We start from the raw sequence: 27,655 nt of genomic DNA on the forward strand, positions 1-27,655 counted from the left end.
ATCACCTCCAGTCACTCGAAGAACCCCAAATGAACATCTGGTAAGAGAAGCAGCTTCCGAAAGGACATGTCGTAATCTCAGTTCCAACCCAAAAGAGCATCGCCTATACAACTCAAGACAAAAGCGTGACCTGAATAAGGGGCCTTACATAAGAGGATAACATTGAATCCACATGAAATGCAGGACACAACCAAACAAACACACACATACACACATACGTAGGAGATTTTTTGTTACAAAAAAGCAAACACTTCATTCAGTCAATAGCCCTCCCGATTCTCCGGGGGAGCAACACAGATTAGACACAGTGGTTGTAAACATTCCCAGAAAAGCTATATTAAGAATGTGTGTGTGTGCGTGTGAAAGCAAAAGACAAGCTGTGCTGCAGGATAAAAGCATACTGTAGGTTGTTGTAAACAGCAGACCCTCATGCTATTCAGACCCAGGGACTAGTGGTCTCATATTTTACACAGTAACATAAGGAAAGGGAGACGGAAGGAAAGTGGTTGAAAGCATTCAAACAAGGCTCTACCCTGTCCAGAGATATGACTGAGCACCACCTGTATGAGGCATGGAGATCGGCTCCATTTTCCCACACAGGATTAACACATTAAACTCTACAGTCCGCGCTGGTAGAATGACCTTATTCTATAATAATACATGGAAGGGCTTTATCTGATCATGTCTCACTACAAGCACCAATATGTACAACAATATGCACCACAACATCCTCACTGCTATGCCAACTGGCAGGAGAAGCAAGTGCCACAGGTGCATGATGGTATTTGTAGTGCCTGTGTTTGCGTGCCTGCGTCGGCATCAGGGGTTGCCTTTCTGTGTGTTGGTGTGTGGGTGTGTGTTTGTATCCACAGAGACCAGCTGCCATTAATTAATTACTCAGAGTTTACATTTCATGTGAGGTCAGTGAGAGGATGCCAGCAGGAGATGGCTGTAATGGATTCACACGTTTATGGGCAGATTAGGCTCCATGCCAGGGCTATGACAGTGCAACACCAGAGACAACCTGGCGCAGAGACACTGGCTCCACTCCGGAGAGGGGCGCATCACAAGCCAACAAGTACATGGCGTTCCAGAGAGTGGCAAGAGAAAACGCAGTGCGTTAATGCGTAAACACACTCAGTGCCGATGGTGGCAGATAATCAACAACGTTCACCACTTGACAAGACACTTTTAGCCAGAGTGACAGAAGAGTCCGTGCATGTAGTGAGTGAATGTAATCCCAGAGGGACTTTGACTCACAGACTCGTTTCATGAAGCTGTGCTCTGACGACTATAGAAGCACATCCATGCAGTAACTGTGACTAGGCAGACCCACACTCCATGTTGAGGAATCCTGGTTAAGGAAGGGCATATGTGTGTGGGTGCGTGTGGGTGTGTATTTCTGTGTCTGTCTGTATGTGTGTATGTGTGTGTGTGTGGAGTGTGGAACTAGCCCCGATCGTGACATCTGGCACCACAATTCAGTTTGGTCAAATTCATTATCTTTAGTAATTTGGAGACAGAGAGAGGGAGGAGAGAGAGAGAGAGAGAGAGAGAGAGAGAGAGAGAGAGAGAGAGAGAGAGAGAGAGAGAGAGAGAGAGAGAGAGAGAGAGAGAAAAAGAGAAAGAGAACCTCTGGGTATGGACTAGTTCAGTCACGCTACATAGCCATTGGGATCAGCTCTTCCTCATCCCCTCAAATACCATCAGCCTACACACACACACAGACACACACACACACAAATTCCATTTCAGTGGGATACAGTTAAGTCGAAACCAAACCAGTTTAGGACATTTAGTCAAACAGAGTAGGTCATGTTATAAAATACTGATTGTCCACAGTGCTCTGCAGCACTGATTGTCCACAGTGCTCTGCAGCACTGATTGTCCACAGTGCTCTGCAGCACTGATTGTCCACAGTGCTCTGCAGCACTGATTGTCCACAGTGCTCTGCAGCACTGATTGTCCACAGTGCTCTGCAGCACTGATTGTCCACAGTGCTCTGCAGCACTGATTGTCCACAGTGCTCTGCAGCACTGATTGTCCACAGTGCTCTGCAGCACTGATTGTCCAGTGCCACTGGCCTAGCTGTCCAGAGCAGGGACAGTTAGGACAGTGCTAGAATCACACTGACCCAGACAAGGCTGAAGAGGTTGGGACTATCTTGGTACTATCTTACCTTTGCAAAAAAAGGGCCAAACTTCGCTTCAACTCAAAACCATTGGCAAAAGATTACTTCTGAGTGTAAACTATCCGATTTTAATTGATTTAGTTTGATTCTGAATGGATTGAGTTGAAAATTAATGTGACCCTTGACCTGTTACATTAGGCCTCAACCATTGGTAATCCCTCTAGATTACTGCCCTTTGTCTGATTATGTTCCAGAATATGCTGTAAATTCACTGATCTGCACATGTACTGTAAATATCCACACAATATCCTGACTAACAGTCAAATCTCACATACAGTACTTAATCTGTCAGATTACCAGATTGATACAGATTGACGAATCCACATCTTAAATGTAGGTCAATATCCAGTATATACACACACAAAAAAAATACTGTCTGATTGTAGGTGGAATATCAAAGTGAACACTGGTATTGGAGCTGCTGGACATTCTAGTCTCTGTGGTACAAAAACAACAGATCCATAGATGAGTGACCCGTTCATGGCTACTACCAGAAGAAGTCTGAATTCTGAACTCTTCCGTACTCCTTCAGATTCCTCTGAATCAGCAGATCCAAGGACAGTGTTAACAAACACATGGACGTGCAGTAAAATTGTAATTACAGTATGTCCCCCCACCTAAACACACACACACACACACCTCTTCCCCACTAGCCAAAGACGCCACCTGTTTTTTAATCTTGGGTATCTACAGTAAACACACTTCTCTGTCCTCAACTAGCTCTCCTCTCTTTCATGTTCTCTCTCTCTCTCTCTCTCTCTCTCTCTCTCTCTCTCTCTCTCTCTCTCTCTCTCTCTCTCTCTCTCTGTGACTCACCGGGGTCCCCCTCCTCCTTGTCGGACCTCATGTCCTCCTCTGCACACGCTCCGTAGGGCTCCACGGTCAGCGCCGTAGTGTGTTCTCATTGTTGGCAGACATAACTCTCACACACAGACACACAAACACTCAGGAAAACTCCAAAGTCAGCCAGCCTACTCAGTCAGTCGCTCCTAGCTCTACATACTGGCTCCACCCAATCAGATAACCAGGAATTGGTCTCTCGTGAGGGGGTTGTCTCTCCCTGTCTCTCTTTCTCCACCTCTCTATCTACAGGAACACACCTATTGGCAGTTTCCATTCCAGCCTTTCTGCTTCCACCCTTAGCCCCTCCTTGCAGTAACCCCTCCTAGGTGGACAATGACACTCATTCTTTCCTAACACACACCCACAAACAGGTTGTAGCTGCTGCCTCAGGTGTTTAACCAGGTAAGATTTGTACTCTAGCTCCACCTAATGGCAAAAAGTTGCAAGTCACTCCAGCGACATGACGAATCTAGCCTGGCTCTGCCCTCCTACGTACTTACGCTCAATTTGGGTTTTGTTTCTGTACTAGGTCTAGGAGTTTGACTTTGAAGTCGGTTTTCAGGAACACCTTTTTTGTAGGTCCAATCAGCAAACATAGGGAGTGGCTGAGAACGATGACATTAATGTTGTGCACTAGTTTGAGTAGTTCAGTAATGGCGGCGGAGAAAGATGCAAGCAAAGCTATTCTGCGGTTGTGGTAATGCTGCCGAATATCCATAAGTTAAAGCCGGAGCAAGAACATTCCTTGCTGAGTTTTGTTGGTGGCCATGATGTTGTGGCCCTCCTCCCCACGGGGTTCAGGAAAAGTTTGGATTTTTTTTTCTCCAGCTACGGCAGCTAGCTCCGTTACAGTAGTGGTGAAGGAGTTGGCTAATACGAAAGCTTGCGATTGGTTATGGCAGATCAGAGTGGCTCTGGGCAGATCCAATAGTTTTAAACTTCAACAGAGGACCCGCCTTCAAGGAAGTTAACGCTTGTCAATGGAGCGATCCCAGACCCTCTGTACAAATGAAATGTACGAGGGTCTGGTTAGGACCAGGCTATGGTGAATCCACCTCATCCGTACAATCCATCACACACCCACCAGTTCTACCATGCCCTACAAGAACGGCCTCAGAAGCTGTTAGGCGTGAAGTCACCGAAACAGGCTACAGGATAATCAAACCAGTGGTTTATCCAGGAGCGAGAGCGAGACACCGGCAGATGCTAGAGCTTAGCCTCATATTATCAAAGACATGACAACTTACCTGACTGACATATATATCTATCAAAGGACACGTTGCCCTGAAACTGTCCAATCATCACACACCACCTGGTCTGTCTGCTCGTGTATCGGAGCTGTCTGTCCATCCGTCATCGTTTTGTTTCTCTCTCTTCCTTCCCGGTGTCAATGTGGATGGCAACACACAGCGGCAAACTGCAGTAGGCCTGCAGGGTGCTGCCTTGCAGCCTCGACTTGGACTCAGTCCAGCTGGAAAGACTGGAGTGTTGGTAGTTAGGACAGACCCCGAGTAAGGGATGCAAGTGCAATGGAAATGAGAAGCAGGGTACTGACGGAGAGAGCAGAGATGGTGAGAGAGAAAAAATGCCAAGAGCCATCAATCGTGTGAGGGGGAGAGGGGGGGGGTGACAGAGAGGAAATAAATGAGAGAATTAAAGGGAGGAGGGAGGGGGGAGGAGGTACGGAGTGAGGGTGTGAGGGATGCATGGACTGCCAGGCAGATCAGATCTGAGGGAGGCCTGGCGTTCATCAAGCTGGACAGATTCTGTTTTGACTGTCGTCAGTCATCAATGGACATCATCAGACTGCAGCTGCATGTATTCACGATGTGGATGCGCCCAGCTACCTTTGTCAAGGGAGGAGTCAGGAGTGCTGAAGTCCATCAGGCTGGAGATCTCTGTCTGGTAACACATGCCTGTCAGCTTCTGTCTGTGGTGAAGCGCCGGGTCTGTCAGAGAAACACAACAACACACGGGAATACATGAGATCAGAGCAGAGCGGCGGAGCAATTAAGCACGCGCAGGCACGGCTGCTGGTACGATGGGCTCCGTTGGCCAGGCTCATCTCATGCCTCTCTCTCTCTCTCTCTCTCTCTCTCTCTCTCTCTCTCTCTTTCTCTCTCTCTCCTCCTCTCTCTCTCTCTCTCTCTCTCTCTCTCTGGCTCTCTCTCTCTCTCTTTCTCTCTCTCTCTCTCTCTCTCTCTCTCTCTCTCTCGTTCCTTATTTCTCTCCAGGATTGCCGTGTTTTAAATTAGAGCTGAACCTGAGGTATTGGAGCCAGCCCTCATTACCACCCTCCCCTTACCTCATCTCCTCCCCTCTTCCACCTACCCATTACCCGCCTCCTCCTCCTACCTATTCCACTCCTCATCTTCCTCCTCCTCCTCTTTCTCCACCCCCTTGCCTCATGGTTTTAATTCACTGCCTAGGAGAGACTATAAAAATACACTTTTTTTTCGCAAAGTCAAAGCAGCCATATCCCTGTTGAGCCATAGCTGTTTTCTGAAGCAGACCCCAAACAGCGAGGTTTGATAATCAAAAAATCCTCTAAAGGTAGCTCTGCATCCCTGGTATTGATTGAAGGTATTCTCATCACCATTTCAAGGCCAGTCACATACAATTACTGCTGCACTGTATTGGGCTAGACAGATGAATGGAAATCTATGTGAGAGCTGCCAAGCCAAAGATTGTACACTGTTGTCAATCTACATACAAAATAGTGTTTTGTCCAACAGGATATATTTCTTATCACATGGCAAGTTAACTTTCATTCCCCGCCTTGCTCCTTATGAGAAAACAATGTAAGATTTGCAAGAATGTGCCACTAAGAGATTCTGCAGAGCCCAAGGGGATACTCCAAAAACCTCCCTTAACATTTCAGAAGCAGACGGACTGTGGGGTAACCCTGGACACCATCCTCAGCAGACTCAAAGAGGTCAAAGGTTATTGGAGATGCCAGTGTCTGGGACAACACCGGAAAATATGATGTCACTTTGACCCCTACCATAGGTTGGATTCCAGCTCTGTTCTTCTGATTCATCAACCTCTCCAACCACATTTAATGACTTAATATATTACGATGAAAAATTGCCATTTAAACCTTCATATCAAAATATATCTCACCGTGGACATTTTTACGATGATAATTCTCTCTGAAAATTAAAGAGAGACCTTCTCTCCCCTCAGGCAAGGAGACAGAAGTGACTGCATAGCGGGAGGGGGGGGGGAAATATCCCAGTTATTCATGTAATCTGCCCAGCAGTTACACTAACCCACACATCCCCCAGGAAACATAGAAATAACACTCATAGATCCAGCATGTCTCAGGTTACGCAACCACAGACAATAGGAGAATGATACGAGAAACTCTGCAGTGTGTTATTTCTTGTAAATGAGAAAAACGTTGGTTTGTCCTTTAAGCGTTCATTGTCAAACTGCAGGACTTTGGCTGGCTGGCAGAATCATGCAGTTCACTTACAGCACCAAGCTGAAGGGTATAATAAAAACTGGTCTATTGTTGAATTTTGTCGTTTGAAATTGTCATGGAAATTGTTTCCACCATAACTGCTCTCCTTCCCTTCGGGATTTAAATAAATGATTTTATTTGTTCATTTGAGTAGAAAAGGCTATAAGCAAGTAAATGTTGTTTTCTATCTAAATGTGATTTCCCGGTAATATCACAGGGAACAGATTAAGCATTTTATGGTTAATGTGCTGGTTTGTCTTCTGCCTTTTCAGAAAACAATGAATATGTTCCCTCAGGGGGTTCAAAATCCACTTCATGCAACATCGAACCCTGGTCTACCACCAGAGCCAGGAGTCATCAGTATGGTCTGGAGATGATTAGTGAGCATCCAAATTGTTAGCCACCCCATAAAGCAGACTTGGTCCCACAGCACTTTTGCACCCAACCCAACAATGTTTCTACATGTCTGCTCTAAACTGTCCTTATTGTGGACATATATGTTGAAAGGCTTCCAAAGTCTTTATTGCCTGTCCATCTGACCCCACCTCTGGTTCTGTCAGCAGCCAGTGGTTCCTTCTCTAGGAGATTCAGGCTCAGTCAACCTCCAGGCCAGGCCACAGAATGCTGACAGGGGGGAAATAGAGTGCCCAGATCTCACACGTTCACCCACCAGCACAGCACAGCCCAGCCCAGCCCAGAACAGCACGGCCCAGCCCAGCCCAGCACGGCCCAGCCCTGTTCTGCAGCCACCACTACCATGAGCCCACCCAGCATCCCAAGGCAGTGATGCACCACTCCAAATCACCTCTGTGACTGGGACTGTTGAGAAATCAAACATTACTGCAAAGATATAAATTTACAGGCACGCTATTCAAACTACAGGCACCCTGACAAACTGCATTGAAATATGTCAGTTTCATATTTTAATCACACCTCATTTGACGGATGGGAATCCTGCAGCTGGTGCATTGATGAGATAATGGGATGTGATTATCAGCAGTAAATGATATCCCTCAGCCAAAAAGACTGGTCTTCGCTTTTCTCTTTCCTTCAGTAGAAGTGAGAGACAACCTTTTCCTTAGTGACCAACTCCAAATCAGTCTCCTTGTCACATCTAAGGCTGTAGGCTGCCACACATCTTAATTATGGGGCTTCAACACCCAGCCCAAACATCTTAACAGCAACAGTCATTCCTCTCCACCCTGGCCTGCCTGACTGCCCGAGGCTCAGCCCTGGCTGTCTATTCATCTGGATTTATGATCACAGGTGACAGCAGCCATCGACTGGTGCTGCATTCACAGAGCATCAGCTCTGGGCAATTGGCTGCCTCAAGGCTACTGTGATTCACAGGCCCAAGATGCAGACAGCACTGTGGCACTGAGAGTTGTCACACACACGCACACACACACACACAAACACACACTACCACAACAGGCTCCTTCAGGGATACATCCATTAGCTTTATGAGGGAAAAACAGAGGAGAGTTCAGTGTTGGCGGGGATGAGGCCAGGGCCGCTCAATACTGGGGCTATTGTCGAACCCCACAGGCATGTTTGACAGAGGCAGGATTTGAAAGCAGGTTGGAGGAGACTGAACCGCTGCTTGATGACTGCTGGGTCGTCTGTAGCGTTTCATTCTCCCGTTCGAATCGTTTCTATTTACCACGGCAACACGTGCAACCATTGCACTGAAGAACCGTCCGCATCGCACTGTCCGGTGGCTGGTTTGTCAAGTTCTTCAGTCACAGGAGGGAGTGGCTTCTCTCATCGTCAGCAGACATCATGAACAGCAGAAACATGACGAGGCTAAATGTGCACGTCAGCCCTGTTTGATACCCTGGGCTCATGTGGGCTTGAGGGAGATCAAAGGCTGGCCACTGAGCTGCCAAACTGGAGGCCAAGAGGCTACAGTCTATAGCTGAGCTTACACTATCTGCTCGACACAAGAACCTGATGGACACTATTGATTTCATCCCCGAAGCTGGCTGAGGGCTGTGGAGAGCTTGCTTCTGAGCCCGCCTAAAAACAAGGATTATGTACAGTGAATCACAGACTAACTTGTCAAACAGAGTCTCCCTGATGAGTAGAACCCAGACTGGGTGAATGGCTGATGTCAATAACTCATCATCTGTTGCTGAGGGGCGTATTGCCCTTACCGTTAGGACGAACAGACAGTTCCCCGCTGCTGGACAAGCTTTAATGGCCTCGCCAAGCTGAGTCACGAGATCATGATGTTCTCCCTCAGGTGCACAACAGCTCGGCCCTAAATCTCAGAGAGGCCCCAGAGGCGCACGGCTGAACTTTCCGAGGGTCAGCAGTCCAACAGGGAGCTTGGCCAGAAAGGTCATTGGAACTTGACATTTTAATGTCTTCTCCCTTAGTGGGCTTGAGTGCGAGGAGAATGTTCTACACTAATGACTAGCGCCAGGAAGAAACGGCAGCACCAGGAGTGATATTCAGCTCCAGGACCATGTTTTGTCGGTGTGTATTACCAGCTGGAAGCTACTTGTGTAGTTACTTGTAAAATGTGTTTTGAAATTGCTGCAAGCTTTATGGTCCTTCTCATCTCAAATGGATGAAAGAAAAAACAACACAGAACGCAGAAATAAACACTGATTGAGAGAGAAACTATGAAGAACCATTACAGACCACATGCACACACGCACGCACACACACACACACACACAAACACACTCATCACGACTGATGGTCTTGGTCACAGCTGGGCTGGTCCCTCATCACAATGACCCGAAAGCTTTACTGGACCTGCCCCAAGATGAGGGCGGATTTAAAACCAAGATTAAGAGTGAAAATCTGTCTGGAAGAAATCCAGCACAGACCCAACCAGAGTACAAATCCCCTCCTCCCTCCCTGGCCAGCTCAGCGCCGGATCTTCTGGTGCCAAAGCTCTGTGCTCTCAGCTGGAGAGAGGGCGCCGAGGCTGGGATGAAGGCAGGACCGGCTGGTCACCAGGGAGGGTCAGCATGGCTCCCTCCTCTTTAGTATGCTGTCTGTGTAGAGGGACATTAGGAGAGCGCGAGTGCCTTTCTGACCTTCTGTCCCTGAGGCGTATGCATCTGATTACTATACTGGCCTGGTTGTCCCGCATAACCCCGCCCCTATTCCCTCACCCCCAGCCCTCAGCTTCTCTTGGCCCAGCCCATCTGCCTCAAACCCCCTCACTGGGTTCCTCTAACCCCCTTCGGCAGCTCCTCTAACGTCACCCTCTTCCCAGGACATCTGGACAGAGCTGAGAGGAAGACATCACTGTTGGCGTGTCTGGGCCACAGGACCAGACAGAGACACGCACACAGATGAACAGTTATATCTGTACTGCCAACAGTTACATCTGTACTGCCATCTCCACAGACAGAAACCCACAGATAAGCACTGAGCTCAGGGGTACATAGTGAGGATTTCTTGCTGACATATATACGAACCCATAGTACAATTCAGTGTGTTTCAATTTGATCAATTCAGGACTCAATATCAGCAGTTCAATACCGTAGTAGCTCTATATTCTACTGCACTATAAGGCAGTAAATGGCCTTTATGGAACAGAGAGACTTTTTTAATGGAAAAGTTTTATTCAGCAGTCTGAATAATTCAACACAAAGCTGTGTGCGATTGTGTGTACATAAGTGCATCTACGTGTGTGTGCGCCTATCTCTGGACGACTGTGTGTCTATGAAAGTTTGTAAGGGCTTTGTTTAAGTAGTGCAGAATATAGTGAGCCGATTAGCATCCCAGCCAACCAGCCAGTCAGCCAACCAGTCAGTCAGCCAGGCAGCCAAGCAATCAGGCTGGAAAATAGGCTTTTGTGTGTCCTAGGATCCCTTCTCTGCTGGAAAATCATGGTAGGAACCTCCAGAATCGACCACATGTGGTCCACAACAACCCAATACAAGTTTCACTTGGCTTTTGCAGTACTTCCCATCAGAATCCACACACACCACACACACATCTATGAAAGTAAGACCTTTATGTACAATGTTTGAAGACGCCTGGGCTTTACTTAATGCCCTCACCCCAGCCTCCCGCCCTCACCCCAGCCTCCCGCCCTCACCCCAGCCTCCCGCCTTCACCCCAGCCCCCTGCTCTCACCCCAGCCCCCTCCACCAGCCCCAGCCCAGCTGCCCTCACCACTGCCCCCTCCCCCTGCCCAAGCCCCCCTGCCCTCACCCCAACCCCTTCCACCAGCTCCCACTCTCCCTGCCAAGGCCCTTAACATAACAGACATTCTAATGGCCTGATACATTTGACTGGCAGCGAGTTGAATGAAGGCAACATTTATCCAAAATCAATGTTGGAGCAGCGAGTGTATAGAATACAGCAGCTGGGTTTGTTTTGCCCGCTCCTCTGGAGTCAGAAACTAGGCTGCAGGCCGGGGCTTGGGAGGGGTCAGGGTGGACTGCCTCAACTGTGAATCAAGGATGTTTCAACTGTTTGTATTTTCATCATATCCTTCCCATCCTTGGAGAAAATCCATTTTACCTGCAACCTTTTTTCCTTCTAACTTTGTCTTGTGTTTTTCTGTGTGAACTTCACACTCTGATCAAAATAAACGTAAGTTACCTTCTAAATGGTGAGCCAGTCAAGTACATCTAAAGTATTTGAATGGGGTTTGAATCTAGAGTCTGTCCGCCACCGTCTCTACCATGGATGCAATTACAAGCAGCAAAGAGGCAGCGGCAACATTTTCACAGCTAGAGAGCCAGAGCTGTCAAGAACTCTGTTACCCACGCTGCACCACTCTGTACAACATAATCACTGTCTGCTCTGTTGTTAACAACATCAATGTCTGTTCTCTCTCTCAAAATACATTCATTAAGCATTCATTGGGCCACAGCCAAGGTTTTTGCACAGTAAAACCTTGTCTTCAGTTCTGAGGTAGTGTACAGTTAGCTCATTTGTTCAAGACAGCGCAGTCAATGAACCTCTGTTTTCCTATAAACCGTCATAATCGCAGATGTTCAGAAGTTGGGCTGTGCTCCTCATAGGGCTGGTGTGATGAGCGGAGTGAGATCCCTCTCCCTGCGCTGTGACTGTGTTTCTCCCTGAGGCAGCTAGCTGTCGGTCTGGACTGGTCCCCGAGGCCAGAGCCTCGCCTGGGGGCAAGGCTGCCACTCCATGGCCCACAGCTCAGCCTCATTCTAATTGACAGATACCTTTCTGAGGCTCCTCTGGACGATGACAGATTTGATTGGAAGCAGATTTCTTCAGGCGTGCAGACAGGCCGTCTTCACCCCACACCCGAAGGCAGCTGGCCATGCTCAGATAACTCACTTTACACCATAACTCACTCTGAAAAGCTTAAGAAGACGCTCATTCAACACGGTCGAGCGGTTTGCTTCGAAGTTTGTGAAAAGTATGTGTAGAGGAACAGATTGTAAGACTCTTTTTTGAATAAAGGCAGAATCCAAAAAACTGAGAACATGGGCCATGGTCGCCTGGAGTAGATGTGTACTGTACACTTTCTCATAACTAAGTGGGAGATTAGAGACAGATGGGGTTTAAATACCATCCATTCTGTTTCGGCTTCATCAAGAGATCTGATCATTATTACCTCAGTCATGAGCAGTGTGATGTTCCTGCTTTAATGCTCCAGTAGTCCCTATCTGAGATAAGACTAGATACGTACTAATCCACCAGGCTGGTGTCTGAAGACCCACCAAAAGGGCTGGGACATGTAGTTTTACAGTACATCTGTTTTCTGCAACAGTAGATCCCTGCCTGAGTTAATGTTTAACATCAGAGGCAGCAAGTTCTGTGGAACACCACTCACCAGATGTTTCTTTCCTATAAACCCCCACACACAGGGACACAGTACAGCAAAATACTGTACTTGGTGAAAGATTACTGCGAATTAGCATCTCGAACAGCCCCAAAATATTATCCCCAAAAAATCATTTTGAACAGAAAATGTCATGTGTCACCAATTATGTTCAAATAAACTGTCTATAACACATCAAATAAACGATTTATCAATAGATTAAATAGATTTCAGAATTCAGTCAGTATTGAAATACTGAGTTAGGGATTCAGAAATGATCTCACGGAACGGGGCTCTAAATGTAACATCACTTCTGCCTTGACATGTCATCATATCCTCCTATCCAGGTTGCTAGGCAACGGTTGCCCGGGCAACCATAGGCTTAAACTTTAATCCCCCCCTTCTAAAGAAAAGTGCTACAGAACCACAGAGGTAGAAAGGTCTGGCTGGGAATAATACAGCCTGGCTGATGAGCAGGGAAGCCAAGTCTTGACTGATGTGAGCCATTAAAAGGCAGAGTTCTTAGAAGTCCTGTTCACTAACCATCGCAGCACCACCCAGCTCCCAGCTCTCATTATACAGCACCAACTCCCAGTCCTTCTCCAACCAAACTAGACAAGAGCTCTCACACTTACTAATGCATCACACATTCTGTGGAATGTCTGGGAAAAAACATCCAATCGGACAAACTGCACTGGAATAAAAAATTCAAAACCTGACTTTAATATGACTGTAACCCAAGTGGAAAAGGAATATACTTAAATCAATCTTAAATTAATTAAAATGTATTAAATTAGAGCATACAATTTAATTCGATTGGAACTGGAATCCTGCTGAAAATGCACAGATTTTGTATATTCACATAATTATTGACAACTTTCATATTTGTAAGTAGGTTTGTACTTAAGTATGTATTTAAGCCTAATATTCTTTCACTAGGGGAGTAATCCATTTTTGTCAGTAAAAAGGAAAAAGAAAGAAACTTCTGGTTGTTTTGCTTCCAAGAGCAGCTGTGATTTGAGCTTGGTTCTGAGGCTGGTTTAGTCAGATCAGGTTGTGATGGTGAGTGTTCCCTTCTGGCAGACTGACAAAGCAGGAGAGGAGGAGAGTTGCTCCACTTTTTTTTTTTACACACCTGTAGATTTGAACTGTGGCGTGATGCAATCATAAGGTGTGTGTCAGGCCTGTTTCCACCTGTATATGCATGTAGAACACTGTAAACCACAAAGCAATAGTATACCATGAAAGAGAGAGGGAGGAGAGAGAGAAACTAACGAAAGTAAAAGAAAAGAAAGAGAATGAAAAGAGACAGACCCAGGGGTCCTCATTCATTTCAGTCTGACTGGGGTTGTGGCCTGTACTGTGGCACCAATTAGATGAGTCATCCTCATCTTTCAATCATCCACATCATTGTTCTATCATGGAACACACCGTCCTGCTGTAACATCGTCCTGCATTGCAATACATGTACACACACGTGCACACACACACACAGCAGGTGTGGTCTGTCTCACCTCTCCTGTCTCACCTCTCCTGTCTCACCTCTCCCGTCTCACCTCCCAGCACCTCTCCTCACTCACCTCTCCTGTCTCACCTCCCAGCACCTCTCCTCACTCACCTCTCCTGTCTCACCTCCCAGCACCTCTCCTGTCTCACCTCTCCCGTCTCACCTCCCAGCACCTCTCCTCACTCACCTCTCCCGTCTCACCTCTCAGCACCTCTTCTGTCTCACCTCTCCTGTCTCACCTCTCCTGTCTCAACTCTCCTGACTCACCTCTCCTGTCTCACTTCTCCTGTCTCACCTCCCAGCACCTCTCCTGTCTCACTTCTCCTGTCTCACCTCCCAGCACCTCTCCTGTCTCACCTCTCCTGTCTCACCTCTCCTGTCTCACCTCCCAGCACCTCTCCTGTCTCACTTCCCAGCACCTCTCCTGTCTCACCTCTCCTGTCTCACCTCTCCTGTCTCACCACCCAGCACCTCTCCTGTCTCACCTCTCCTGTCTCACCTCTCCTGTCTCACCACCCAGCACCTCTCCTGTCTCACCTCTCCTGTCTCACCTCCCAGCACCTCTCCTGTCTCACCTCTCCTATCTCACTTCCCAGCACCTCTCCTGTCTCACCTCTCCTGTCTCACCTCTCCTGTCTCACCTCTCCTGTCTCACCTCCCAGCACCTCTCCTGTCTCACCACACAGCACCTCTCCTGTCTCACCTCTCCTGTCACACCTCTCCTGTCTCACCTCTCCTGTCTCACCTCTCCTGTCTCACCTCCCAGCACCTCTCCTGTCTCACCTCCCAGCGCCTCTCCTGTCTCACCTTCAAGCACCTCTCCCGACTCCAATTCCCAGGGAACACAGCTAGGCCTCTTGGTCCTCCATACTAGGTGACAGTCCATCTCTCCCTCCTCTTCCTCCTTCACTGAATCCCTCTATACTTCCTGTGTCTTACTCGCTCCTTCACTGTCTGCATCTGTTTGTTCTTCCCTGATGAGGGATGTGCGGACTAGACGACCAGATTATACTGTCCACGCCCCCCCTCCCACCACTTCCCCGACCCCACATTGGCCCCCATTGGATCCCCACACCCTGGCTGCACCCGGTTTCATTTGTATTCACAGTGCACTTACAGCACATTTGTATTTGGCTAAATCTGTAAATTCTCTAATCCAGACAGATTTACAGTATAGTATTCCATCCCCACCCCCACCAGCATTGACTTCATCCCCCCATGCAACCTTATATGAAAGTCTCAGTATTATTGTGCCTCATCCACTACCCCCAACATCCCCACCCCCACCATCATCCTGCCTCCTCCATCACTACCCTCACCATCCCTGTTACCCCCCCCCCCCACACACAGACACACACACACACACACACACACACACAAACATCTTCCCCAGTCTCCCTGCCATGGAGCCTGGGAGTCATTGAGACTACTGTGCCTATCTCAGGCCACTCTGCAGTGCAGCGGTGGCATCACACAGAAACACGAGGATACAGGCTGTGTTAGGAAGCTCAGGTCTGACTGGGATTATGACACTTCCTGGACGGGAGCCTCCACTAGTCCTCTGACAGCTTGATCAGGTGACAGCACTAAGGGATTTGAAAGCAGGTGTCAATCCTGATCACATCACACAAAGACTGGGAGGGAGGGAGGGAGGGAGGGAGGGAGGGAGGGAGGGAGGGAGGGAGGGAGGGAGGGAGGGAGGGAGGGAGGGAGGGAGGGAGGGAGGGAGGGAGGGAGGGAGGGAGGGAGGGAGGGAGGGAGGGAGGGAGGGAGGGAGGGAGGGAGGGAGGGAGGGAGGGAGGGAGGGAGGGCAAACTTGACAGGGATAAAGCTAAGACTCATGATATCAGCCTCTTCAGCCATCCAATGTCTCTTCACACAACCAGTGTGAGTTTATGTGTGTGTGTGAGTGTGTGTGTTTGTGTGTGTGTTTGTATGTGTGTCTAGGATCAGCTCCTACAGAAAACCTTCTTACTTTTGCTGCAGATAGCACACAGGGAAGTTTGTTTCAAGATGAGCCGGTCTGTACAAGCCTCAGTGCTTCCGATGGAACTCCGGCAGCAGGCACCCCAGCAGCAGCTCTACCTCACACCAGTAAGAGGAGCCACGACCAGAGGAACCTAATAAGCTGTGACACACACTGTCAGTCAGCCAGCTGTCAGTCTGCTCACCCACAGTGTTGGAGTACACGCTTCTCTGCTTTTCTCTATGGCCCTCCCCCTCCCTCCCTCCCTCCCCTCTCTCTCTCTCTCTCTCTCTCTCTCTCTCTCTCTCTCTCTCTCTCTCTCTCTCTCTCTCTCTCTCTCTCTCTCTGTCTCTCTGCTGGCTGCTTGGTGTCTGTCTGTTTGTCTGTCCACCTGTCTACCTCTATCTGCATGTTTGCCTATACAGTATGCATGCATGTTTGTTTGCCTGTCTGCCTACCAGCCTTATGTCAACTCTCTGACTCACTCACCCACGCCGTCCACTCCGCCCGCCCGCCCCCACCACCACGCGCGCTCTTTCTCTTCTTCAATCTCTCTCTTTCTTTCTTTCTCTCACTCGCCTTCTCCCTTTCTCCTTGTCTCTCTTTCTCTCTCATCTGGAAAAGCAGTATACCACAGCCAAAAACATTTTCCCATCAAGCACAACAAATACCATCTGTGCTTGTACAGGAATATAAATCAAGTTTGGACAAGGCCGCTTGTTCTGGACAACACTTGAACAAAGAGAGGGAAAGCAAAGAAACTGAGACAGAAGAGAAGCAGGGGGAGAAAGCCTTACGACCTCTGATGAACGCCACACAAAAGCACCTTTTTGCCCCATCCATAGGGAAGACTTGCAACGCTTAATTACTCTTACAACCAAGCAAACAACACAAATCCTCCTTGATGATCCATCCGAGTCCACACACCCACCCACCCAACCACACACACACACACACACACACCCACCCAAGCCCTTTGAACGAAGAGCTGAACCATTGAGATTCTCATCAGCTCAGACAGCAATGAAATACCTAAAGAAGAATACGCTGCAAACCGGCTGGCCACGGTGCCTGAACCCACGTCACACACCAGAGGAATGTGTGGATGGCCTTGCTCAAGCTGTCTAAACAGTTTATCAGCAAAAGACGGATGACACACTCGGAACAGGAGTCAAATTCCCATATTCCCGCCTCGAAAACAAAGTGCACTCCGTGTAACCATAAACCTCTGAGCAATGTACTGTAACAGGGGAGGCTTCTAGACCCAAACCCACCAGACTCGGCGGAATTCCCCCTCTTGATTGCTTTGGGAGCTGGAGAGAGGAGCCTGAACGGTCTCAACTCTGCCGTCTGCATTCCATGGAAGGCGAGGAGCAGCACACTGACCGGAGGGAGACTCAGTTCTCTCTGCTCTGCATAAGAGGTACAAGGGCCGTCAAAAAAGGTGATTGCCACCCTCTTTTTTGTTCTTTTTTTTTTTACCTCAGTCAGAACTCAAAATGGATGAAAGGTTGTTTTCTCACACTTCTACACACAACGCCATTCAGAAAATTCATGTTTTGAAATATTTTGGACGGAACAATGAGAGAAAATGCTTTCGACTTTCTACAGAATGACCCCTCTTGGCATTCAGCTCGGTATCTTGGTGTCTTATGCAGACACCAGCAGATCCATCCAACACTGAGCAATTCAGTGTTGGAGCCTCTAAGGGGAATTCGGCTGTAGACCCAACTACAGTATGTTCCTAAATTACAGCAAGTCATGAAGGGTGCGGGGATGCCAACTCTCACGCGTTGCCGCTGAGACACAGGCATTTCAACCAGTTCACACGCTCTCACGCCACACCTTGCGTTTCTCACGCTGAGAAGGCAACGCCGACCGAGTAGCCCTGCTCACGTTGTAAACAGCTATGGACGAGGCGCAGGCACAGGGAGTGAAGCAACGAGACGGGTTTGATTCTGGCCCAGGCCTGCATGTCTTCGTTTGGTGTACAGACAGGAGAGATGCATAAATGAAACGAGTTAACATGGGCAGTCTGGTTGAAAAACCCGTTAGATGTGCCAAATCACATGACATTTTACTCTCAATTAAAGGCCAGGCCATTGAAACAACCAGGACCATGGTTTGAAGTCGACATTTGAGTTCACGCCACAGAAAAGATCAACAGGCTGCGCTAATCACAGTGCAGCACATCACTTTGCAGACGAACACCTACCTTCTTATTTATTCATAAAGGTTGAACAGTAGGCTATGTACATAGGGATGCCACTTGACTCCTCACCGGGCTCCCAGCGGAGAGCTGAAAAGGTCAACCATCAGACTAATAAGGTCAAAGTCTGACCTGGGATGGCAGCATTGATGAACTGACCCGAGAGGTATTACCTACGTAACTGTTGATTATGGACTTTTGAGGGAGTGGAGAGAGAGAGAGAGAGAGAGAGAGAGAGAGAGAGAGAGAGAGCGCAAGCGCGAGCGATAGTGCGAGCGTGCGAGAGAGAGAGAGAGAGAGAGAGAGAGAGAGAGAGAGAGAGAGAGAGAGAGAGAGAGAGAATCAACGCCCAACTCTGGCTTACCTGCAGGTGTGTATATCACCTGCAAGACATGCACACACAGCCGCAGACCTCCCCCCACTCCCCCGCCCTCCTAATGATGCTTGCTTTACCACAGTCCTGAGACAGTGTGTTTAATGGACTGGGGTAGAAAATCAATCCCCTCCCCTCTCCTTGGCCGCCCCCCAGCCTCAGCCTCAGGGCCCGTTGAGAACAGTCCAGTGTCTGGTTCACTTCTAGGTTTACTTCTCTGTCCTACTCAGCCATCAGACACTGTAAATCACCCACTCTCATTTTGATTACTCTAGTTAAACTTCTTTTCTTTCTTTCTGCCATAGCACAGCCTCCCCCCCCCCCCCCGTCTCCCTTCCCCTTCCCTCTCTTCCTCTCCTTTACAGACTAACCCCAGGCAAAGGTAGAGAGGCACTATGTCATTTGGTGAAATTGACCAATTTCAAGTCAGCCATTTGTTGCCATTCGGGTGGCACCGCCCACCTGCCCACTGGGTTGTGGAAAGTTGGCAGGATATTCATGAGCACTGGAACAGAAGCACTCTGGGGTCTTGAGAGCACATTCCTGGATGGGATGAGCAGCTGAGTCACTCTGGCCGTGGTTAATTAAGAGGACTTTGTGGGATAGCCTTCAGTTTGAATCCCCCCCAACCACACATGCTCCACCAGTACCGGCCACACTGAATGCTATTCATTGTTCTTCTGCCAGTGTGGAAGATTCCGCTGCTCTCCCCTGCCCCCTTAGCCTGGCTGCCAACCCAACTTCTCCCCGCCCACAAAAACATTTGGTCGGGAAGTTGGGTCTGGAGGGTCTCGTTTTGGGAACAACTACATAAAACCAGGATCTGGGTGGACCAATGAAATTGCCAGGGCGGGCTTTATACGATGATGGACAGATGATCAACAGTAACATAATCAACAACGTCACGAAAAAGCTCTTGGGTTGAATTTGTTTTCAACAAACAACATATTATGTTGCTCTGATTGGTTGTAGGTCTATCCAATTGAGTGAAGAGGCATTTGTTTTATGAGTTTGGTTGAAACACGCCCCACTGTCACAGCCCAACGGAGAGTTTTCAGACTCATATTCTGACTAGAATTATGAGTATGACAACGTCAGGCTACTGTCCCCTGTCTATGAAGTCCTCTATGAGAAGCCCAACATAGACAAGCTGAGGATTATGGGGCAACTGAAAAATCACGTGAGGTGGATGACGTTTTCAACGAGGGGGCAGTCACAGCGTGAGGGGCGTACCTGGTCCCACAGTGGGGATTCCTTGACCTGAAGTTGTCCGTGGAAACTGTTTGGAAGAGGGCATGCAAAAAATACTTTGCTGGTAATTGGATGACCCATCAGTTTGTCCATGTCTATCATCCTAACCACAAACAAATAACTTAGAGCTTTGCAAAAAATTGATTCTCATGATCTCAATCTCGAGGTGTCGTAAGATTAGGGATTTCTGGGGAAATGGGTTTCCGATCGGATGATAGGTAGATTGATGTGGGTGGTGCTCAGTAGTTTAAAGGGTGTTTCAGTGATGGTACGGACACGACCTTGGTTGCCATGAGGAGAGCTGACCCGCCAGACCACAAGTTAGTAAAACCTGTCCTGAGAGTGTGTACAGTTCCGTTCCCCCAGGGGTGGAGGGGTATATAAACACATCTGGTCTGAATCAACACACACACACACACCTCAGAGGATTAACAATGTCCATTTACAGCCGTGTAAGCACGTGTGTGTGAACGTGCAAGTGTGCATGTCAGCGTGTATACGTGCCGATGTTGACGGTGTGTTTGTACGCGTGTCTGCGTGCGTGCCTGTCGACATGTGGCTGTGTGCATCCTCGGTCGTGGAGAGGAAGCACGGTGCAAGCCGGTGTAATTACTGCCCTTCTAAATATTTGTGCGGAGCCTCCTCTTGTGGAGGCAAACAGAGAGGCCTGGCGTCATCCTCCAGGGACGGTAGACTCACGGGGGGAAGAGGAGGCTACCAGCTGGGCCGGATGTCAGTCTCTCAGTGTGTCTGAGCTGATAATCAATATCATGCATCATACAAAGTGAACGTGAGTGTGGATGCGATGTTTCCACATGTCGCTGCATTGCTGTGGGGGGAGGCGAGGTTTTGTGTGCGCGATGTAAATCTAGCTGTGTTTCGCTCGATGACAGGAGGGCTGCTGAGAGAGCCAGAGAGTAGTGACATCTTGATTTGATGCACGAGAGAGCGGCTCCAACTCGGGAGTCGATCGCAACAAATGTCAGTGGAGGATTTAAGGTTGAGTAACTTCAATTTCGTCTGTGCTTCGCGTCACAACTCAGCCCCTCGTGGTCCCGGTCTTCGACTGTGTGTCTGTGATTGTACACTGAATGAGTGACGGAGTGCGTGTTCTTAGATGTGCGTGTTTGTGTGTGTGTGTGGGTGTGTGTGAAAGGTGAAAAGGGAGGGTGGGATGTGAGGGGGAGATGGGCAGAGAAGAGTCGGAGTGGGGCGCTGGCTTCCTAGATTTGGGTCGTTATCTGGACCTCCTGCGGAGAAAGGTGGGAGGGAGAAGGAAAGAGGTGAAGGGGGGGGGGGGACCTGACCCTCACCACAGCTAGCCGGGGGCCTCTGAACCCCTCACTATGAGCAGAGAGCATGGGATCAACAGTCCAAACTCATCTCTCCATCTCCCCCCCCCCATCTTTGAAGGTATATTTCATGAAACCAGACAAAAAAAGAGTAGACGTTGAGATCGAATCTCGACTGTATAACTGAGCTCATTCCTCAGAGAGCTGGTCTGTCCAGGACCTCAGTCTGGTCCTGTCCTGATCCTGAAACTGGAACTACACATGTCAGATCATATAGATCTGCTCACCAGAGCAGGAAACACTAAATCCCCCACCAACATCCCATAAGGCTTCACCTCTCACACACAAGGCTAATCAAAACTAGGTTCCCACAACAGGAGATACAAGATAGCATCATACAAAGGACATGATGGCAGCTTATGGTCTGATTTCCTGTCTAGAATGTCTCTCTCTCTCTCTCTCTCTCTCTCTCTCTCTCTCTCTCTCTCTCTCTCTCTCTCTCTCTCTCTCTCTCTCTCTCTCTCTCTCTCTCTCGCTCTCTCGCTTTGACATACACACATGCTCTCTCTCTCCCTCGCAGTTAATCGCCTCTAATTGCTTCTAATGTTATGAAGTCGGGGCCAGGGAGAGGGAAGGAGAAGAGGACTGAGAGGGGGGGAGAAGAGGACTGAGAGGGGGGGAGAAGAGGACTGAGAGGGGGGGAGAAGAAGCGCCTCTCTTCACTTCTTCTTGACCTACGACCTTGTGAGACACCGGAAGTACAAATGCTTCTTTACTATTAATCAGAATCATGTGGGAACCAAAATGGGACAGGAAGGGGGGGGGGTGTCATTAAACAAAACTTGGTCACTCAGTGACTCTGATTGGATTAAACAGAGGAATGTCTGTCAAACATTAGCTTTCTGATCTCCATATGAGTGCCACGCCGAGAGGCCATTTTGAGGGTAAATGGTTGATTTAATGTTACTGTACAGTAACCATTCTCTATATGCTGCAGGGAGGAACGACACACTAGTACAGGCCTGTCAGAGAGTATCCCTCATCGGTCCACCTATTAGAACCAGGCCTGGATATTACTGGACAATTTGAGGGGATCAGTCCCTTAGGAATTTAGAGTTGTTCTGAGAGCTGACCTTGCCATGCTAGTCCATGAGAATCGCTTATCAAAATGCCATGTGGGTCAGATTAGAGGGTGCCAAGGGAGTTCTCTTGTTCAAATGACCATGCTCTGGGGGGTAAGGCTTTTTTTTAGAATTATATTTCTAGGAGAGAGAGACAGAGACAGAGAGAGAGAGGGAGAGGGAGAGGGAGAGAGAGAGAGAGAGAGAGAGAGAGAGAGAGAGAGAGAGAGAGAGAGAGAGAGAGAGAAAGTGGGGGGGCGGCTCTGGGACAGCCTCTGGCTTATTGTTTGGACACAGTTCCTCTCATGCTGCATTGGCCACAGACAGGGCGTGGTTGAGGGAGGCCGGGCAGGGAATTTGGGGGGAGGGGAAGAAGGGGGAAGGGTGTCAGGCACAGTGTGTTCTTTACTTTCTCTACATGCGGGGTGAAAAGGAAGTCCAAAGACAGGGAGGGAGGGAGGGAGGGAGGGAGGGAGGGAGGGAGGGAGGGAGGGAGGGAGGGAGGGAGGGAGGGAGGGAGGGAGGGAGGGAGGGAGGGAGGGAGGGAGAGAGAGATCGGTGCAGAGATAGAGCCCAAGAGAGAGAGAGAGAGAGAGAGAGAGAGAGAGAGAGAGAGAGAGAGAGAGAGAGAGAGAGAGAGAGAGAGAGAGAGAAAGAGAGAGAGAGAGAGAGAGAGAGAGAGAGAGAGAGAGAGAGAGAGAGAGAGAGAGAGAGAGAGAGAGAGAGAGAGAGAGAGAGAGAGAGAGAGAGAGAGAGAGAGAGAGACTGTTCATGTGCCTCACCATGAGGTAATGAGAGATGTGGGGCCTCTAGCTATGGCTCCCAAACTCAGGCCAGATGGATGAGAGAGAAGTCACACTGCCTCACAACTTTGAATGCAGAACTCGACAACATGGACGCTCCACACATACTCCAGATACCGCCTAATCTCCTCTGCCGAGAAAGAGAGGAGGCTTAACCACTCTCTTCTGGTCCTATTATGACACTCATGAAAGGGTATACCTCTAACCACCTCTACAACACTTCTAGGGAGGGGATTTCTTGGTGGATTTGGACCAGGATTAGTCTGCGGTTCTCATGAGTGGGCTGCTTTAGGGCTGTGTCTTATGAGCTTTCTGTTCTTTGAGTTCTACTGGCAAATTCCCTGTCTGTGATTAACACACACACACTCATGCCTACAAACACACAGCGAGGGAGAGAGAGTCAATCCCTCTGGATGACTGCAGGGCAGTGATCAGCCAGAGATATAAATAATAGAACAGCCCGTCTACAACCCTGTTTTCTAGGAGGACACAAATGTTTCCATTCTGCGCTAGCTTCTCCCCAGCCCAGATGTGTCGGGTGTGAAGCAGACATTTCACACCCCGGATGTCTCTCGCCCTCCTCTCTCCTCCCACTAAACATGTATCCAAGCGACAGTAATGTAGTCCCCAGGAGGAGAAACACCAGCATGGTTTAGGTATGCTGAGCAGATCACACCAGACAGAGTGATGGATTGAGTATAGTAGCCAATAATACGGGGGTGTCATCGCCACCCAGTTGAATACATTACTGCCAGTCACTGCAATAGGAGGAGGCAGGATCATCTGGAACAGGCAGCCCTGCACCACTGAGAGGGCCTTGGAGTCTGGACTGGAGTGGACTGTAGAATACAGTCCATTAGACGACTGTCCATTCGTATTCTGTGCTGTTAGTATACTGTACATTAGACTTCTAAACATTCTTATTCTGTGATGTACTTTACTGTACATTAGACTATTGTATTGTAGTATACTAGACTGCAGTATTATGTGTATCAGACTACTGTACTGTCATATACTGTACATTAGGATAGTGGACTGTAATACTGTCTTTAGTATGTACTTTAGTATAATTACATAATGCTGTAGAATACCGACCTGTAGTACACTGCCCTGTGGTGTACTTAAGCACACTGACTTACATGATGCTATACTGTAGTCTGCTGACTTGTAGAAAACGAGTACAGGACATGATGACATGTCACATGGTATACTAGACATGTAGGATGCCACATAGGATGGTGGTTCTGGGGGACTCTGAGACTGCGTCCACCGTACAGTGATTTAGTCTCTTGTCATCCGAGTGCTGGGCAGACGGACTTCAAGGACAAGGGATGGCAGCAGAGAAATTGTTTTTATAGACTTATTTGACATCTGTCAGTGATGGTGTTAAGGTCCCATAGAGGTGAAACTCATTCGTAGGACTTCAACCTGTCCTGTATAATCATGGACACGATGGTGGTTACTGTTTGGTTGGCACTTCCATAAAAATTGCTGAAACGATTGCAAATATTTCCACCGTATCCCAACCGGTTGCTAATTCCTTTGGCACGTCAACTCACATTGTAAACACGTCACCAACCTGCTTATTAATATGGATAGACAGCTATTGCAGATTTGCATTCACTGCTTTTTTTCTCTCTCATTTTTCCTGAGAAAATGATTCCCATCATTATTTGACAATCCTAAAGAGGTTTGCTCAAGGTTTATGAGCAAGGTTTATTCCAGGACACAGCTGGTACACCTGGTACAGCTCAGGACCTATGTTGGTCTTCCGTACTTCTAACAGCATAGCCTACATCACAAAACGCCTTGTTTCTGCATCAGAAGAGATTGTGGAGGTCATCTGAATTCCTTTTCTTCCAAGGACTATCACATAAAACCACATTAAAATATATATATAATAAAAAGAAAAAATATTTTTAAAAAAATCCATATTCCAAATTAAAACCTGCCGTTTTAATCTGAGTACAGGGAGAGGAGCACACTGTAGTTCTAGCCAGGCTATAGCCTTGGTCTAGCCTTGGGCAAACTGAGACAGGAAGGCTGGCCAGGGAGCAGAAGTTTACACCTACTCATTGAGGTGACCCCTGGCCTAAAATACCACATTAACAAATGCAGCTGTAGGCCAAAGGAAGAGAACCCTTTTTTTCTGGAATGGAACTGGGCCCTGGTCGTGCCTCGCTTTGTTTGGTGTTGTGCCTAATCAGCTTGGATGGGCCACAGTCACCTGACAGCAGTGGAACAGGAAGCATGACATCACCACTGGAATGTGGGGCCATAGCTGGCTGTAAATGCTGGAGGGGGAGGGAGCGAAATAAAGTAAAGAAAGAAAGTAAAGGGAAGGAACATAGAATAATAATAATAGAATAGAATAATAATAATAGAAGAATAAGGAGAAAGAGGATATGATAGACTAGAGGATAGACTCAAATCATTAAACCACAAATTGTATCTCTCATTGTCGGCACCACAGAAAAGCTATTCAGTTGGGTCAGACCTTAAAGTGGGGATGCTAACAAGCTACTGGCAGCTGTTTAAATAGTCGAGGTAAGGTGGTGATATTTCACAGTGACCAGCCAACTCTGCCCGGGACCTCGTGCCCAAACATCACTCATCTGCAGCTGAGGTCACCGGTACCTCTACTTTAACTCCTTACAGACTGCTTACAGTACTGGACACATACACATACAGCATCTGTCACAATATAAACACTCTTAAAGGTTATGTGTTTCAGCACATACATCCATTTTTCCCATGAAGGAGATTGGACAGTGACTTCAGCTCATGTTGGACCCTTACGCAACAATACACACATACACACACACACACACACAAATCGAGACAGAATCTGACACATGCGCACACACACACACACACACACACCAAGTAAAGGCTACAGAGACATAACCGCTGCCTGGGAAACCAGCCTCAGCCCCAGTCCCTAGCCTGGCCCGGTCCCAGTTTTGTTCCGGCCCCCACCCTGTCCCCCACCCTGGCCCCCATCCTGGCCCCGGTCCCAGACCCGGCTCCTACACCGGTCCCAGCCCCAGCCCTATCCTCAGCTCTAGTCTACCCTAACCTGTTCGAGTTGCTTGTAACAACTTTCTCATTCCCACTGCCCCCCCTACCGCCCTCCACGGTCAGGCCAGGGATTGTTTCAAAGAGGAGGAAGTTAACTAGCGCAGAAGCATTGGAATGAGATCACCCTCTAACACATTCCCCAAATACTTCCCACACTCGCTTTCAAAACAGCAACACATGTTCCTATGTTCACACACACACACACACACTCTCTCTCTCTTACTCTTGCGACAGCCACGCAGCCATACACACATGCTGTATGGAACTCACCGCGGTAGCGCAGGCTGTCCCCGTGGTGGTTATGTTTGTGGTTCTCCAGGGCAGGCGGGCTCGTGGCTCCCAGCTCTGCCAGTCTTCGGCTGGTGGCAGAGAGCTCAGAGCGCAGGTTGGTCACCTCCTGACTGGCAGACTGGATGGCGCCATCTATCCTCTGAGCCAGCTGCTTGTTGTCCTCCATCATTTTAAGGATTTTCCCCTGAGGAGCAAATCCACACAGTGCAGCATGGTGTCATGGGGTGCATCAGAGGACAATGCAGAGTCCCTTCCTCGTCCTGCGCCCCCCCCCCCCCTTGCTCTCCTCTCTTCTCCCTCCTCCTCCTCCACCACCTCCTCCGCTTCTCTCCTGGACTTCTTCTTTGCACATAAAAACACCAGAAGCCCGCAGTCCTGTCCTCCTCTCAGCGCTACAGAGAGGCTGGATACCTGTTACTGCGTGAGTGCCGGTGTGACTGTCCACTCACTACACACTGGGAAAGAGAGAGGAACACAGAGAAGGGGAGGGAGAGAGTCTTGAGGGAGAAAAAATGAGAAAGAGAGAGAGCGAGCGAGCTTAATAAAGGGAGTAAAAGAGGGACAAGCAGAAAGAGAGACAGATTAGAGAGAGGAGGGAAATGAAGCCCAGCAGGCACAGGAGAAAGTGAGCGTTCCCGCCGAGGAAAGTGTGCCGTGAGCAGCTGCTCTCAGAGAGATCCCACCCAGCGCACACACAGGGATGACATGCTGCCTTTTAAACGGAACGTACCATGTGCCATGGGACCGCGGGGGGGAGGTGTGGGGGTGAGACCAGACTAGACCAAACCTGGGTCCTGCCTCAAAGAGCCTCTGTAACTACAGAGTGAAGTATCCTGCACCCTACATCCTCTTTCTGAAAGCAAGTCAGTAATCCCGTCTTTTGTCGAGAAAGAAGTAGAGATTGGTATCTGTTTCTCTCTTTCTTTTCTCCTCTCTTATCTGCAGCTCAATCACTGTCTCCTCTCTCTCTCAGGGCTTGGCTGGAAGGTTAGTCCCTATGACAAACACTTGTCAAGTGCTGAATTTTAATTCAGCCCCTCTCTCACACTCCCTTTCTTTCTCTCCCTCCCTCTCTCTGTCTCCCACACACACGCACCCCGCTGTCTTTCTGTCACTCCGTCCCCCGCTCTCTCCATTCATTATATATTCATCCCTTTGTCCATGGAAAGCTCACCCCCACGTTTCAGAAGAGGAAGGGGGCTGGCTCTACTCAGACTAAGGGGAAAACATTTCAACACACAGAACAAACAGAAACTTAGCAGAGGACAGAAAAAAAAGATGTCGAATACAGAGAGAGAACTAGAACACTCGTTTGATGTAGACCAATGCAGGATTACTTTTTCTTACACAAAAACCTGACAAACAAATCCTCACAAATCAATTCACTAGTTGTAGTGCATCTTGCACCACTGTTTGCTAGACAGAGAATCCCTCCAAAAACACTCTAGAGCACAACCAATACCGTACAACGGTCCACCACGCAACTTC

At 48.5% G+C, this 27,655-nt stretch overlaps 1 protein-coding gene across 1 annotated transcript in view; it reads right to left on the reverse strand.

Moving 5' to 3' along the window:
• The window catches only part of kaznb (kazrin, periplakin interacting protein b), a 41,704-nt gene extending 14,461 nt beyond the window's left edge, over positions 1 to 27,243 (reverse strand). The window contains exons 1-3 of the mRNA XM_084705956.1: positions 26,898 to 27,243; positions 26,147 to 26,351; positions 4,882 to 4,983 (exon numbers count right to left, since the gene is read on the reverse strand). Of these exons, the coding sequence (XP_084562082.1) occupies positions 4,882 to 4,983; positions 26,147 to 26,351; positions 26,898 to 26,900 (310 nt within the window). The 5' untranslated portion in view covers positions 26,901 to 27,243. The remainder of the gene's footprint in view (positions 1 to 4,881; positions 4,984 to 26,146; positions 26,352 to 26,897) is intronic.
• Between the last annotated feature and the right edge of the window lie 412 nt (positions 27,244 to 27,655).

Source organism: Hypomesus nipponensis, chromosome 9 (assembly GCF_054491055.1).
Source record: "Hypomesus nipponensis isolate SF chromosome 9, ASM5449105v1, whole genome shotgun sequence".
Taxonomy (NCBI): domain Eukaryota; kingdom Metazoa; phylum Chordata; class Actinopteri; order Osmeriformes; family Osmeridae; genus Hypomesus; species Hypomesus nipponensis.